This window comes from Hypanus sabinus, chromosome 14 (assembly GCF_030144855.1).
Source record: "Hypanus sabinus isolate sHypSab1 chromosome 14, sHypSab1.hap1, whole genome shotgun sequence".
Taxonomy (NCBI): domain Eukaryota; kingdom Metazoa; phylum Chordata; class Chondrichthyes; order Myliobatiformes; family Dasyatidae; genus Hypanus; species Hypanus sabinus.
The window spans coordinates 18,896,848-18,912,878 of NC_082719.1; the positions used below are offsets into that span (position 1 = coordinate 18,896,848).

A 16,031-nucleotide genomic window follows, 5' to 3' on the forward strand; every position below is an offset into this window, starting at 1 on the left:
AGCTCAATAAATAATAATATGCAGAACATTCATTGATCTAAGCAATTTCTGTGCATATCCCAGAGTGTCAGATTGACCAAAGAGTTTTTCAGTGTCAAACACCCATGTGTCTTTGGCTGTGGACCAAACTAAATGGAACTATTGTATCATCCATGGTTCCGTTCATTCCAAGCAAAATTTAAAGCAGAAGCTTGTTCTAGCTTGTTTTACAATAGTCCCACTGTGTGTATTATAATAGCCCGATTTAGGCCCAACTGGGATAGTCAAACCAGAAATGGTTCCAATCTGGAGATACAAGCGCTTAGAGGAAATCGTTATGGAGTCGTGGCATCGTGGATTGGTCCGTGATGAACACAGCATCCTCTCAGCTAGTCCCAGTTGGCTGTGTTGTGCCCAGAATGTTCCAAGCCTTTCCATTCCACACACCTATCCAAATGTTAGCATTCTACCCACATTGACCACTTCACCTAGCAGCTATTCCAGGTACTCTCTGTTCTCCATGTAAAGAAGTTACCTCTCAGATCTCTTTTAAATCACTCTGCTTTTATGTTGTACCTGTGCCCACTAGTTTTGGACTCCTGGGGAAAAAAACTGTGATCATCCAATTTATCCTCACTCCACATGATTTTATAAGAACATAAGAAAAAGGAGCAGGAGTAGGCCATCCTGCCGATTGAGCCTGCCCCACCATTCAATAAGATCATGGCTGATCTGTCCGCAAACTCAGCTCCATCTACCTGCCTTTTCCCCATAACCCTTAATTCCCTTACTATGTAAAAACTTAGCTAATTGTATATTAAATATATTTAGTGAGGAGGCCTCAACTGCTTCCCTGGGCAGAGAATTCCACAGATTCACCGCAGTTAGATTTCATCCTCCATCCGAATGCGAAATTCAATCATACTATGATCACTCTTTCCAGGAGCATCCCTGACTACAAGATCATTAATCTTACCTGTCTCGTTACACAGGACTAGATCTAAGATAATATTTTCCCTTGTAGGTTCACTAACATGCTGCTCAAGAAAGCCATCACGGATGCATTCTATGAAGTCCTCCTCGAGACTTCCTTGACCAACCTGATTCACCCAATCTATGTGGAAGTTAAAATCCCCCACGACAACTGCTGTTCCGTTCTTACAAACCTCAGTTATTTCTTGGTTAATCGCTTCTGCCACTGCAATATTTTTATTAGGTGGCCTATAGACAACACCCATCCGTGATTTTTCCCCTTTACTATTCTTAATTTCTACCCAGATGGACTCAACATCCTGCTCCGTAGATCTTATATCATCTCTCATAATTGCCTTGATCTTATCCCTAATCAAGAGCTCCTCTGCCTTCCTGCCTATCTTTCCATATTACCTGATACCCTTGGATATTTAATTCGCAGTCATCTCCACCTTGCAACCAGGTTTCTGTAACGGCCACTAAATCATATGCCTTGGTACTTATCTGTGCCACAAGTTCACTAACCTTGTTTCTAATATTACAGGCATTTAGATAATGTGCCCTTATATTCATTATCCTTTTAGAATCTAGTGACCTACGCAATTTTTGCTTTTTACTTCTATGCACTCTACTCTTCCTTTTTTCTTCACTAATTCCAGCTTTGGTCTCTGCATCACTTCCCTCTTCTTTTCTGTGTGGGTTCCCATCTCCCTGCCATATTAGTTTAAAGCCTCCCCAACAGCACCAGCAAACAATCTCTCTAGGACATTGATCCTGGCCCTGCCCAGGTGTAGACGTAAACTTCTCTGAAGTCATCCCTCGTTTGCCTGCACTGCAGGGAATAAAGATCCAGTATGGCCAACCTCTCCCTATAATGTAGGGCTTCCAGTCAAGGCAGCATAGTTGTAAGTCTCCTCTGCACTCTCTCCAGCTTAACAAAGTCTTTCCCATAACAGAGTGAACAAAACTGTATGCAATACTTCAAGTGCAGCCTCACAACAGCATATAGCTGCAACATAATGTCCCTGCTCCTAAACTTTATTCCCTGACTGATGGAGGCCAGTGTGCTAAACCTATCCTTCACCATCCTGACTACTTGTCTGACCACCTTCAGTGAACAGTACACTTACACCTCTAGTTCCTCTGTCCCACAGCACTCGTCAGAGCCCTGCCTTGTACAAGTCCTACCCGGTTTGACAATGGACTGTAATGTAATATGAAAAGGTGAAATGCAAAACACTGGAACTAAATTATTACCATAGTTAGTGGAAATATTGGGACCAATGACATAGGTAGGAAAAGGGAAGAGGTCCTGAAAACAGTTAGGAGTTAGGAAGGAAGTTGAGAAGCAAAACCACAAAGATAGTAATCTCTGGATTACCGCCTGTGCCACGTGACAATGAGTATAGGAATAGAATGAGGTGGAAAATAAATGCGTGGCTGAGGGATTGGAGTGGGAGCAGGGATACAGATTTCTGGATCATTGGGACCTCTTTTGGGGCAGGTGTGACCTGTACAAAAAGGATAGGTTGTACTTGGATCCCAGGGGGACCAATATCATGGCAGGGAGGATTGCTAAGGGGAGAGTTTAAACTAGAATTGTTGGGGGATGGGAACCAAACTGAAGAGACTAGGGAAGAGGCGGTTGGCTCACAAATAGAGAAAGCTTGTAGACAGTGCGAAAGGGAGGTTAGGCAGGTGATAGAGAAGGGACGCGCTCAGACAGGCAGTTTGAGATGTGTCTATTTTAATGCAAAGGGCATAGTGAACAAAGCAGATGAGCTTAGAACTTGTACTTGGAGCTATGACGTGGTTGCCATTACAGAGACTTGGATGGCTCAGGGATAGGAATGGTTACTTCAAGTGCTGGGTTTTAGATGTTTCAGAAAGGACAGGGAGGGAGGCAAAAGAGGTGGGGTGTGGCACTGTTGATAAGAGATAGTGTCACTGCTGCAGAAAATTGGACATCATGGAGGGATTGTCTATGGAGTCTCTGTGGGTGGAGGTTAGGAACAGGAAGAGATCGATAACTCTACTGGGTGTCTTTTATAGGCTGCCCAATAGTAACAGAGATATAGAGGAGCAGATAGGGAAACAGATCCTGGGAAAGTATAATAATAACAGAGTTGTTGTGATGGGAGATTTTAATTTCCCAAATTTCGATTGACATCTCCCTAGAGCAAGGGGTTTAGATGGGGTGGAGTTAGTTAAGTGTGTTCAGGAAGGTTTCTTGACACAATATGTAGATAAGCCTACAAGAGGAGAGACTGTACTTGATTTGGTATTGAGAATTGAACCTGGTCAAGTGTCAGATCTCTCAGTGGGAGAGCATTTTGGAGATAGTAATCATAATTCTGTCTCCTATATATGGATTTCAGCAAGGCATTTGATAAGGTATCCCATGCAAGGCTTATTGAGAAAGTAAGGAGGCATGGGATCCAAGGGGACATTGCTTTGTAGATCCAGAACTGGCTTGCCCACAGAAGGCAAGAGTGGTTGTAGATGGGTCATATTCTGCATGGAGGTTGGTCACCTGTGTGCCTCGGGGATCTGTTCTGGTACCCTTACTCATCGTGATTTTTAAAATGACCTGGATGAGGAAGTGGAGGGATGGGTTAGTATGTTTGCTGATGACACAAAGGTTGATGGTGTTGTGGATAGTGTGGAGGGCTGTCAGGGTTTACAGCAGGACATTGATAGGATGCAAAACTGGGCTGAGAAGTGGCAGATGGAGTTCAACCCAAATAAGTGTGAGGTGGTTCATTTTGGTAGGTCAAATATGATGGCAGAATATACTATTCTGGTAAGACTCTTGGCAGTATGAGGGATCAGCGGGATCTTGGAGTTGGAGACCATAGGACATTCAAAGCAGCTGTGCAAGTTGACTCTGTGGTTAAGAAGATATATGGTGTATTGGCTTTCATCAATCATGGAATTGAATTTACGAGCCGAGAGGTAATGTTGCAGCTATAAAGGACCCTGGTCAGACCTCACTTGGAGTACTATGCTCAGTTCTGGTTACCTCACTACAAGAAGGATGTGGAAACCATAGAAAGGGTGCAGAGGAGATTTACAAGGGTGTTACCTAGATTGGGGAGCATGTCTTATGAAAACAGGTTGAGTGAACTTGGCCTTTTGTCCTTGGATCGACGGGGGATGAGAGGTGACCTGAAAGAGGTGTATAAGATGATGAGAGGCATTGATCATGTGGATAGTTAGGGGCTTTTTCCCAGGGTGAAATGGTTGCCACAAGAGGGCACAGGTTTAAGTTGCTGGGGAGTAGGTACAGAGGAGATGTCAAGGGTAAGTTCTCACACAGAGAGTAGTGAGTGCATGGAATGGGCTGTAGGCAGCAGTGGTGGAGGTGGATAGGATGGGGTCATTTAAGAGACCTTTGGATAGGCACATGGAGCTGAGAAAAATAGAGGGCTATGGGTAAGCCTAGTAATTTCTAAGGTAGGGATGTGTTTGGCACAACATTGTGGGCCAAAGGACCTGTATTGTGCTGTAGGTTTTCTATGTTTCTATGTTTCTAAATAATATTGCCAATAACTGTGTGTCAGTAATAATGTGCCACAAGCAGTAACTGATTAGATGTAAGGTTTCAGCTAGATAAATGGCAGACATACACTATATACACATTTGAAGCTCCCCAACACTTTACTACAGCACTAATAATTGGGGTGTGTGCATAAATTTGGATAAAATACCTATTTAACAAGGAATAGATACTCTGTCTGGGTGAATTTGGAAGATGAGTTTATCAAATATGACTTTGCTTTTTTTACATAGGCCTGATCAAAAAAGCTTCTGGAACCAAACATTATCCGACAATTGTACTAGTATTAAGCATTGTATTAAATATTTTCTTACTTACCTTGTAATTAACATTTCAAATTCTGAAATCATGTCTCTGCTTCTTTTCTGGGTCTTAGAATATCATCAATGTACGACTGGGACAGGTAAGAAATAATTTCCAATAATGGCATTGATTCCTTTAGCCTACTCGATAAAAATCAGATTTATATAAGATTTATATCTTTATCCTAACAGTAATCAGATATGACAGTATAAATTCAGCAAGGATACTGTAGCAGTAGCAACAGAAGTGAAGCTGTAGTTATATAGACTCTTGGCCAGATCTAATGAAGATTCATGTTATGATCTCTACCTCATTGTACAAAGGTATTTGGATTGCAGAATGGTTATAAAGAATAAGTACTTAAAGTACTTTTAAATCAACCTGTTAAAGTACTTCAAGGACATTTTGGAACTATCAATTGTATAATAAAGCAACACACACAAGATGCTGGAGGAACTCAGCAGGTCAGGCAGCATTGATGGAAATGAATAAATTATTGACGTTTTGGGCTGAGATCCTCCTCAGGACTAAGTTGTATAATAAGACCAAATAAATTAATTCTTTGTTGTTGGAGTGGTAGCACCAATTACCTATTACAAAGTTCTCAGAAGACAGGAAAGATTTTGTTTCATCGTCTGTCTGAAATAGATTTTCGCTCAAGTTTCTACCAACAGAGGCCTGTGAAACTTCAGAGAGTAAAATTCTTCCTTAATCCTAATCTGTGTTCTTGTAACCCCAGCCTGACCCTTATAAAATGCTCATGCAGTTAAGTTTCCTTTGGGTTGCTCTTTCGCGCTACTCTAAAGATGTGTAATTGTGGGAATATTATTGAATATATAGTGTAGTAACAAATCACCTTTGCTTGGATTGGAACCAGGACTGGACCATTGAATTTCTCATTTGAGGTAGGCAGGAATATCAGCAGACTGTGTTACTGATTGATACCAATCCACTACGGTCATTGCTAGACCTTTCAGAAGAAATATACTTGTTGACAAAAAAACTCTCAGAAGCATTTATCCTCATTGAAAGAATGCAACATCTCCTTGGAGTCATGAGAAACCTTGGACCCTAACTGCTCAAAGTGGAGAAGGAGCATTGAGGATGGTATTGAGAACAGCAGGTCCGAACATAGAGATGAACACTCAAACATTGTGTGAGTGCTGGACAGAGAATAACACTTCGCAGACCTACCCTCTCAGTCCCATCAGCTGCAACTTCCACTCAGACATGCCAGAACCCAGGGACAAACCAAGAACAAGTTGCAGCTCCAAGCAGGTACCAGCAGATCAAAGGTTATCAATGGGTTTCCCTGAAACTACATTGCAAATTACAGGCAACCCAATGCTACGAGCAGACATTTCCGTGTACACAGAACACTGAAACACTTCAAAGTCAAGGCAGTAATAGTCACATGATTGGGATGCAACAACTGATGTCATAATACCCACCACCCTGAGGGAAAATAACACTTCAAACTGAGAATATCAGGATTAGACCAATGTACACAGAAAGAAGTAAAACCCAACCCATCTTTGGAGTAAGTTGTCATGAGAACTAGTCATTGCCGGAAATTTATTTACTGGCCAAGTTTATACAGTGACCTTGAATCATTAGAAAGCAAATACATTATATGCCGAAGTTCTAAAAGCAAGCTACAAAAACCTACTTTGCAGTATTGGCCAAGGCCACCAGGCCATTGGATAGGGAACTGGCATTCATAAAAAAAGGAAATGACAATTTCCTGATACTGAACAGAAAACTGAAGTGAAACACAAATAAATCTGCTCAGCAAATGATAGATGAATGGAAGTCTATCTGTGCAAGTCCCAGCTTACCTGAAGAGATTGTTTCAAATGGACACCATGCTGTCTGCCTAAATACTATATTCACAGGGTCAAGTGTCATGATTAAACAAAAGCAAAGTCCTGATGATGATGGAAATCTGAAATAAATATTCTAGAAAGAAGCAGAGAATCTTTTGTTTTGATGACCCTAGATCAGAATGGCTAGCTAGCCTAGGTCTCGTTTACACAAACACGAGGAAATCTGGAGATGCTGGAAATTCAAGCAACACACACAAAATGCTAATGGAATGCAGCAGGCCAGGCAGCATCTATAGGAAGAAGCGCTGTTGACATTTCGGGCCGAGACCATTCGTCAGGATTAACTGAAAGAAAAGGTAGTAAGAGATTTGAAAGCAGGAGGGAAGGGGGAAATCTGAAATGATAGGAGAAGCCAGGAGGGGGTGGGGTGAAGCTAAGAGCTGGAAAGGTGATTGGCAAAAGGGATACAGAGGTGGAGAAGGGAAAGGATCATGGACAGAAGGCCTAGGGAGAAAGAAAGGGGGATGGGAGCACCAGAGGGAGATGGAGAACATGGAGATGGAGAGTGATTGTGAGAGGGGCAGACAGAGAGAGGAAAAGGAGGGCGGAAATAAATAAATGAAGGATGGGGTAAGAAGGGGAGGAGGGGAATTAACGGAAGTTAGAGAAATCAATGTTCATGCCATCAGGTTGAAGGCTACCCAGCCAGAATATAAGGTGTTGTTCCTCCAACCTGAGTGTGGCTTCATCTTGACAGTAGAGGGACGGGATATAAGCTGTTGTTCCTCCAACCAGAGTGTGGGAATTCCCATTCCCATTCTGATATGTCTAAACATGGTCTCCTCTACTGTCAAGATGAAGCCACACTCAGGTTGGAGGAACAACACCTTATATACCGGCTGGGTAGCTCCAACCTGATGGCATGAACATTGATTTTTCTAACTTCCATTAATGCCCCTCCTCCCCTTATTACCCCATCTCTGATTTGTTTACTTCTCCCCCTCCCCTTTATGTTCTCTCTCTGCTATTCAATCTCCCTGTTCTCAATCTCCCTCTGGTGCTCCCCTCCTCCTTTCTTTCTTCCTAGCCCTCCCGTCCAATGATCCTCTCACTTCTCCAGCTCTGTATCCCTTTTGCCAATCACCTTTCTGGCTCTCAGCTTCACCCCACCCACTCCAGTCTTCTCCTATCATTTCAGATTTCCCCTTTCTGCTCCTACTTTCAAATCTCTTACTATCTTTCCTTTCAGTTCATCCTGACGAAGGTCCTTGGCCTGTAACGTCAACAGTGCTTCTTCCTATAGATGCTGCCTGCCCTGCGGCATTCCACCAGTGTCTTGTGTGTGTTGCTAGGTCTTGTTTATATATTCTTTGTAGGAAACAAACTCGAGGAAATCTGCAGATGCTGTAAATTCAAACAACACACACAAAATGCTGGTGGAACACAGCAGGCCAGGCAGCATCTATAGGGAGAAGCACTGTCAACATTTCGGGCCGAGACCCTTCGTCAGGACTAACTGAAAGGAAAGATAGTAAGAGATTTGGAAGTAGTGGGGGGAGGGGGAAATGCAAAATGATATGAGAAGACCGGAGGGGATGGGATGAAGATAAGCTGGAAAGGTGATTGGTGAAAGTGATACAGAGCTGGAGGGAAAGGATCATGGGACGGGAAGCCTCGGGAGAAAGAAAGGGGGAGGGGGGGAAGCATCAGAGGGAGATGAGAACAGGCAGAGTGATGCGCAGAGAGAGAGAAAAAAAAACAACTAAATATGTCAGGGATGGGGTAAGAAGGGGAGGAGAGGCATTAACGGAAGTTAGAGAAGTCAATGTTTATGCCATCAGGTTGGAGGCTACCTAGCTGGTATATAAGGTGTTGTTCCTCCAACCTGAATTTGGATTCATTTTGACAGCAGAGGAGGCCATGGATAGACGTATCAGATGGGAATGGGACATGGAATTAAAATGTGTGGCCACTGGGAGATCCTGCTTTCTCTGGCGGACTGAGCGTAGGTGTTCAGCGAAACGGTCTCCCAGAGTGTGTCGGGTCTCACCAATATACAAAAGGCCACATCGGGAGCACCGGACGCAGTATACCACAACAGCCGACTCACAGGTGAAGTGTCGCCTCACCTGGAAGGACTGTCTGGGGCCCTGAATTGTGGTGAGGGAGGAAGTGTATGGGCAGGTGTAGCACTTGTTCCGTTTACAAGGATAAGTGCCAGGAGGGAGATCGGTGGGAAGGGATGAGGGGGGACGAGTGGACAAGGGAGTTGCATAGGGAGCAATCCCTGTGAAAAGCAGAAAGGGGGGGAGGGAAAAATGTGTTTGGTAGTGGGATCCCATTGGAGGTGGCGGAAGTTACGGAGAGTTATACGTTGGACCTAGAGGCTGGTGGGGTGGTAGGTGAGGACAAGGGGAACCCTATCCCGAGTGGGGTAGCGGGCAGATGGGGTGAGGGCAGATGTGGATCTCCCTCCTGGCACTTGTCCTTGTAAGTGGAACAAGTGCTACACCTGCCCATACACTTCCTCCCTCACCACCATTCAGGGCCCCAGACAGTCCTTCTAGGTGAGGTGACACTTCACCTGTGAGTCAGCTGGTGTGGTATACTGTGTCCGGTGCTCCCGGTGTGGCCTTTTATATATTAGTGAGCCCCGACGCAGGCTGGGAGACCGTTTCGCTGAACACATACACTTGGTCCACCAGAGAAAGCAGGATCTCCCAGTGGCCACACATTTTAATTCCACATCCCATTCCCATTCTGATATGTCTATCCATGGCCTCCTCTACTGTCAAGATGAATCCACACTCAGGTTGGAGGAACAACACCTTATATACTGGCTGGGTAGCCTCCAACCTGATGGCATGAACATTGACTTCTCTAACTTCCGTAAATGCCCCTCCTCCCCTTCTTACCCCATCTCTGACATATTTAGTTGTTTGTTTTTTTCTCTCTCTCTGCCCATCACTCTGCCTGTTCTCCATCTCTCTCTGGTGCTCCCCTCCCCCTTTCTTTCTCCCGAGGCCTCCCGTCCCATGATCCTTTCCCTTCTCCAGCTCTGTATCCCTTTTGCCAATCACTTCCAGCTCTTAGCTTCACACCACCCCCTCCAGTCTTCTCCTATCATTTCGCATTTCCCCCTCCCCCCACTACTTTCAAATCTCTTACTATCTTTCCTTTCAGTTCGTCCTGACGAAGGGTCTCGGCCTGAAACGTCAACAGTGCTTCTTCCTATCGATGCTGCCTGGCCTGCTGTGTTCCACCAGCATCTTGTGTGTGTTGCTAGGTCTTGTTTATATATTCTTTGTTGAAATGCTGACTTAAAGGAACAGCGGGGTGAAATTGCCGAGAGGACAAGCAGCCTCGCAGCCAGTGTGGGTGTCGTTCCCTCAGCCCCAGGTGCCAACCTACAGGGCTGGGGCTTAGCCTTCTCCACTCCTACACACAGACACACACCTACACCATTCCCTCAATATCCTTTCTGATCACTGTCACCTCAATTAAAAATATAATTACCCACAATGCCCTTTGTGGGTATTTTTTGTCATTTTGCCTCCTTGCCGTCACACAGTCCTGTCAACAACATCTGTCTACAGATGTGCAAATCCATGGTAAAGGTGTCTTTACACTAGAAAATTAGGCGTGTTGTTGGCATTTGTGGTTCAGAACTGGGAATTGCAGGAGCTCTTATATACATGAGTGAACCACGGCTGGCAGGAAAGGAGACTTATTAATGCCCCCTTTTGCAACAATCTTGTAGCTGTCCTCCCCTCCTTTGACAATGATCCTGTCCCATACCCACAAGGTAAATGAGCCCCAGCCCAGAGAGGGAATACAAATTCCCTTTCACTGCTTCCCATCATCAGAACAAGGGGAGCGCAGCCAGCCACTGAGCCATTTTTTCTTTGCCCTGCTGTCACTGTATTTGTGTTTGTTGCTATTCACAGCCATCAAGGCAGCCATTCTGATTCAGAGGTGGTATCGCCAGTATGTAGCCCGGCTGGAGCTTCGCAGGAGGTGCACCTGGACCATCTTTCAATCCATTGAGTACGCAGGGGAGCAGGACCAGATCAAGGTAAAGATGAAAAGATGAGCACTTGGACTACTTCTTATTCTGGGCCTATTGGGAACCCTTACACAACTCTCAGCATTGCCAGTATGTACTTGTAGTACACAGGCAGTGTATGTATGCATTGAATCAGTGTGTACATCTCATTTCCAATGATGGAAAACTGGCAGCACAAGGACTTTGATGGGTGGCTTGCTAGCAGTGCAGGGAGCAATTAAAGAGAAAGATTAGCTTTATTTGGCACATATACATTGAAACATTTAGTGAAATATAGTCAACGACCAACCCAGGCTGCGAACGTGCTGGGGGCAGCCCATGAGTGCTGCCTTGCTTCTGCTACCACAGCTTAACACTAACCTGTACGTCTTTAGAACGTAGGAGGAAACTTGTGCACCTGGGGGAAACTCACACAGTGGCAGGGGGAACGTACAAACTCCTGACAGACGGTGGTATGTATTGAACCCTGATCACTGATTGCCAGTGCACAAAGGTACATCAGAATCAGTTGGGTGCTCATCGGAAGCAGCAGTTGCAAGTTTTGTAACTCCAAAATGTTAAGCTAATTAAAAGAAAAACGTACAGCCTGGAATAACGTGTCTAACTTGGTTTTTACTTTAACTGAGATATGCACTATGACATGGCCAAGTAATGACATTTGCCATTTATGTGCTTTTACATAAATGCAGCAGTGCATTATGTAGCAACAAAGAATGTTTAATCCAACAATACATTTACAATATTACTCAAATATTACTGAAATATTAAATACACAAGACTTTTCTCTGCTTAGCTATAAACTCCAACACAATATAGAATGCATCTCAACTTATTCAGTATGCTGTACAATACAACTAATACATAAACATCCACAGCAAATTTTAAATTGTCACATTCAGGCCTGTAATTGCTGTGGAGGATTTCTTACTCTTGTGGGATGATGTTTTTTCTGACCAGAGAGGTCAGTCTGCTTGACAGATGAGAGTTGTGGTGGTAAAACAATCTCAGGTTCTGCGGCCTTTTCCATGGAAGTTGTAGGAGTTGACTCTGGAACTGCAGGAGGTAGTTCTGACAGCTCTTGATACCTTCCTTCTGGACGTGTTGGCAAACCAAACAGGCCATGGGCAAACTTCACTGGATGATGTGAATCATAAGGTGTGACTACAGTTCCTGACCACCATTTCCTTTTCCTTTTTGAAAGCCACCTCAGACTGCTTTCTCCATTGCCATTTCCTCCCAATCTGGAGTAATGAGTTTAAGGGGGTGAAGCACAGCAGCCAGGTTTGAGAGGAGCTTGTTATAGTAGTTGAAAAATCCTGAAAAGGACCAGAACTGTGACACATCTTTTGGCCTTGGGACATCCACCACTATTTGAATTTTCTCAGCACACTTGTGTTAATCTTGTGCGTCAATGGTGTGACCACAGTGAATGATGCTTGTTTTAAAGAATTCACATTTTTTGTATCAAGCACCAAGCCCATAATCTTCTTAACTTTTTAAAACTGTCTTGAGATTATGGATATGTTCCTTGTCAACCTTATTGAAATCCCGCATGTTTCCTTGGCTGCATAAGACTAGGGAACACACACTCCTGTCCTGCCAAACCCCTGAGATTGGGACATTTCTCCCATCCCAAACCCTGGTTTGTATCGGTGCTGTGTAATTTGCTATCCTGTTACAACTCAGTGCCAAGAAATAACAGACAGCACACCACATACGATTAAAGGAATTATATTTATGAATCTTAACTTAACTAAAGGGTTAGCAATGAAAAGAAAGAAAAAAACAAGAAGGCCCTCTATAATTAAACAGTCAAATATGTACAAGTTGGAGCTCAACTCTTCACAAAAGTCATACTCACTGATCCTCAGTCGATCTCGGCACCTTGCTCCATCAAATCACAGTCCTCACCGAGTAGAATCCTACAACCAGTTCTCTCCAGCATCTTCTCTCTTCATTTCTCAGTGAACACAGCTCACATTCCAAAGCACCCATTATCTCTAACCATAACCCAAACACTGCTTCTACAGAAAGACCATTATATTAGCAGTGAAACCTTTCCCAGGGTGTTACACTGGTAACAATATCATCCAGGTAACACTGAGTGCCCAGGCAGCCTTGCAGCACCTGGTCCATGTCTTTCTGCCAATGTGCAGGTGCAGTTGCTACTCCAAAACTAAGCCTATTACAGTGATAAAGACCTTTGTGAGTGTTTATGGTGAGAAACACTTTGGACTCTTTTTCCATTTCCATCTGGAGGTAGGTCTCAGCTATGTCCACTGTGCTGACGTGTTTTATGCCGGAGAGGTTTGCAAAGATATCCTCTATTCTGGGTACAGGGTATTGATCCACTTTCAGTGCTGATGAACTTAAAATCATCACAGATCCTGACAGACCCATTCTTCTTAGATACTGGGACCGTGAGTTTCTCATGTGCTCGACCCAACCTTGGAAAGAATTCCTTCCACCTCCATGTGATCTAGCTCACTGGCTACTTTATCATGGAACTGGACAGGCTATGCAAAACTTGGTGTGGCATTTTAATTAAAATGAGTTTACCCTTGAAGTGCTTAAGATTTCCAGTGTCATCCTTGAACACTGCTGTGGCATTCAGTACTTTTCTTAATTTGTTTTCAATTGACTCTGTTAAAGGGAACGCGACATGAACTTCAATCAAGTTGTAGTTGTCTCCACCAATCACTGCTTCACAATGCTAGCACTCGGGCTTTTTTTCCATCTGCAAGCATTTTGGTTGCGGAATAACTGGAACAACCAAACCAGTGTCCAATTCCATTTAAATTAATTGCCATTCACTTCCGGTGTAAGCCATCTTGTTTGTCTATTGTTAGTTTTCACATTGAAAGTCTCAAGGCTATACAGTCATGTGTCACCCTCATCATTATTAGATCTTTCATTAATAGCATGCAGGTTAGTGCTCTATCTGAAACTTCAACTTGACTTTTTATCTTTTTCTCTTCCCTGTGCAATCCATTTGTTTCTGTCTGTCTGCCATGCTCTTTGTACGTATCCTAATTTCTTGCATTTTTTTCAATCTGCATTGGTCTGGTTTATGTGAGGCCCTGCCACAATAACAAAGTTATACTGCAACTTAATTGCCTGCTGTTTCCAATGATACAGCTACTGCATTTCAATAGGTTTCAACAGGTACATTTGATGTCAGAGAAATGTATACAATATACATCCTGAAATTCTTTTTCTTCGCAACCATCCACAAAAACAGAGGAGTGCCCCAAAGAATGAATGACAGTTAACTGTTAGAACCCCAAAGTACCCCCAGCTCCCCACTCCTGGGCACAAGCAGCAGCAAAGCAACAACCCTCCCCCCGCAGTGAAAAAGCATCAGCACCCTCACCAAGCACTCAAGCATGCAGCAAAGCATCAATAAAGACACAGACTTGCAGTACCCCAAAGACTACTCATTCCTCAGTAATTCAACATACCACAGGCTCTCTATCTCTCTCCCTAATAAGGGAAAAAGAGGAGTCCCTGTTTCACAGTGAGAGGGGAGACATAACAAACAACTCGCTAATTTATGGTGTTAAAAGTCTGTTGTGTCGCTTTTTTGAGCTCTGTGCCCAAAGAACGTGGGTCTCTGGGCACACAGCCAGCAGTCAGCTGGCTGCTTTCGATCTTCTGTGTAGTCCAACAACGCACCACGCGATGGTGGCAAATGCTTTGAATCCGCCCATCTTCAGAGCCACAAATATCCAACACCCTGAAGGTGCGCTAGTCTTCAAGGCTGCATCCCTGGCGTATCGAAAAGCGGCCAGTCGTGAGGCCCTGAGACTGAGTCCTATTCCCACAAAGAAGTCAGTGTGTAACTCCAGGTCAGGGTCTTCAAAAGAACCCTGAAAAGGAAAACAAGATATTAAAGATAGAAATAGAGATGCAAGAAAAGGAGTCACTGATAGGTGCCACTATCCTCAGCTCCACACTTTGTGTTCAACAGCTCTTTTAAACATAACTTGTGCTTCAGTTAGGAGCCATTTCTGAAGATTCAACAAACTAAACAAACTCTCTGGACATCATTAAGCCTGTCACTGAACTGACAATTCTCAGACAACTTCTTCAATTCAGTTACATATACATGCACTGAAACCCTGTACTGAAACGACTGTACCCTTTCCCTTTTGGTTCTGGTTATGAAACCTGTAGTGTTCTGCAATCAACAAATGTTCCAGCATTACTTTCATGATATCAGCAAAGCTAATTTTGGGGGGTTTGGTTGGACAGTCAAACTTCAGAGAAAACAGTATGCCTTTAAATCCAAAACACTCAGCAAAGCTGGCATCTGCCTCTCATCGGCTATTCCATTTGCTTTAGAATACTGCTCAATTTATTCTGTACACTGTAGCCAATTATCTTCTGTGCAATTGAACACATCTATCTTTCCAATGTAGCTAGTCATTTCTGCTCTTTTTTAATTTATAATTATTATCATCTGGTACTCACTGGTTATGAACCTGTGAATTTGTCATTTTCTATGTTTTTTAAAACTCAAAAGTCTTCTGCTTTTCCAAAGAAGCATGTTCTGTGTTTTTTTTTAACTCAAGCGTCCTATTGTGCTTCAACAGGTAGGTAGTTAGCTCAGGCCCATTTTAAAACTTCCCATTACCACTTTTATGTTTTGTAAACTCCAAAGCTTAAAATTAATAAAAATATGAAATTAAAATTAATGAAAAATATGGAGCATGGAATAAAATGTCTAACTTTGTTTTTACTTTAAGTGAGGCGCACAGGTATAATGTCTGTAATAACGTATGCCATTTATGTACTTTTACATATAACCCATAATGTATTATGTAAACAAGAAAGAATGCTTAATCAAACAATACATTTACAATATTACTCAAATATTACTGAAATAATAAATATTCATCAGCAATGTGAGACATACACACTGAACTTAAGGTCAATAATTTGCAATGAAGATGATTGATCTGGTCTTGTCCCTTAATTATCCAGCTGAAAAGCTTAATGAGATGCTAATGTAAATGGTGGAAATTTGATGTATGGTGCATGATGAATTAGCTAATTTTAGTAAAGGCCTTTATAAGGGGCTTGCAAGTAATTTAATTCCCACTGTGATAAAGTGATAGTAAACTTGCCAGATATCCAGATCCTATTTACTTCAACACCACACCCTTCTGGAAGTGGAAATATCAGCAGGAATTGAGAGTAAGTTCAGATGCAAATTATTGAAGTGATTTGATAATACTGGCTTCTTTAAAGTGGTATGAACTTCAGTCTATCTGGCCATGTTCAGTAAAAATTTATTTTACAACTGTATCTGATCTTCTCATTC

The 16,031-nt window shown here is 43.1% G+C and overlaps 1 protein-coding gene across 1 annotated transcript in view; it reads left to right on the forward strand.

Moving 5' to 3' along the window:
* The first annotated feature begins 4,858 nt into the window (after positions 1–4,858).
* ppef2a (protein phosphatase with EF-hand domain 2a) overlaps positions 4,859–16,031 on the forward strand; it is a 42,227-nt gene continuing 31,054 nt past the window's right edge. Inside the window, exons 1-2 of the mRNA XM_059989814.1 lie at positions 4,859–4,913; positions 10,587–10,714. Of these exons, the coding sequence (XP_059845797.1) occupies positions 4,859–4,913; positions 10,587–10,714 (183 nt within the window). The remainder of the gene's footprint in view (positions 4,914–10,586; positions 10,715–16,031) is intronic.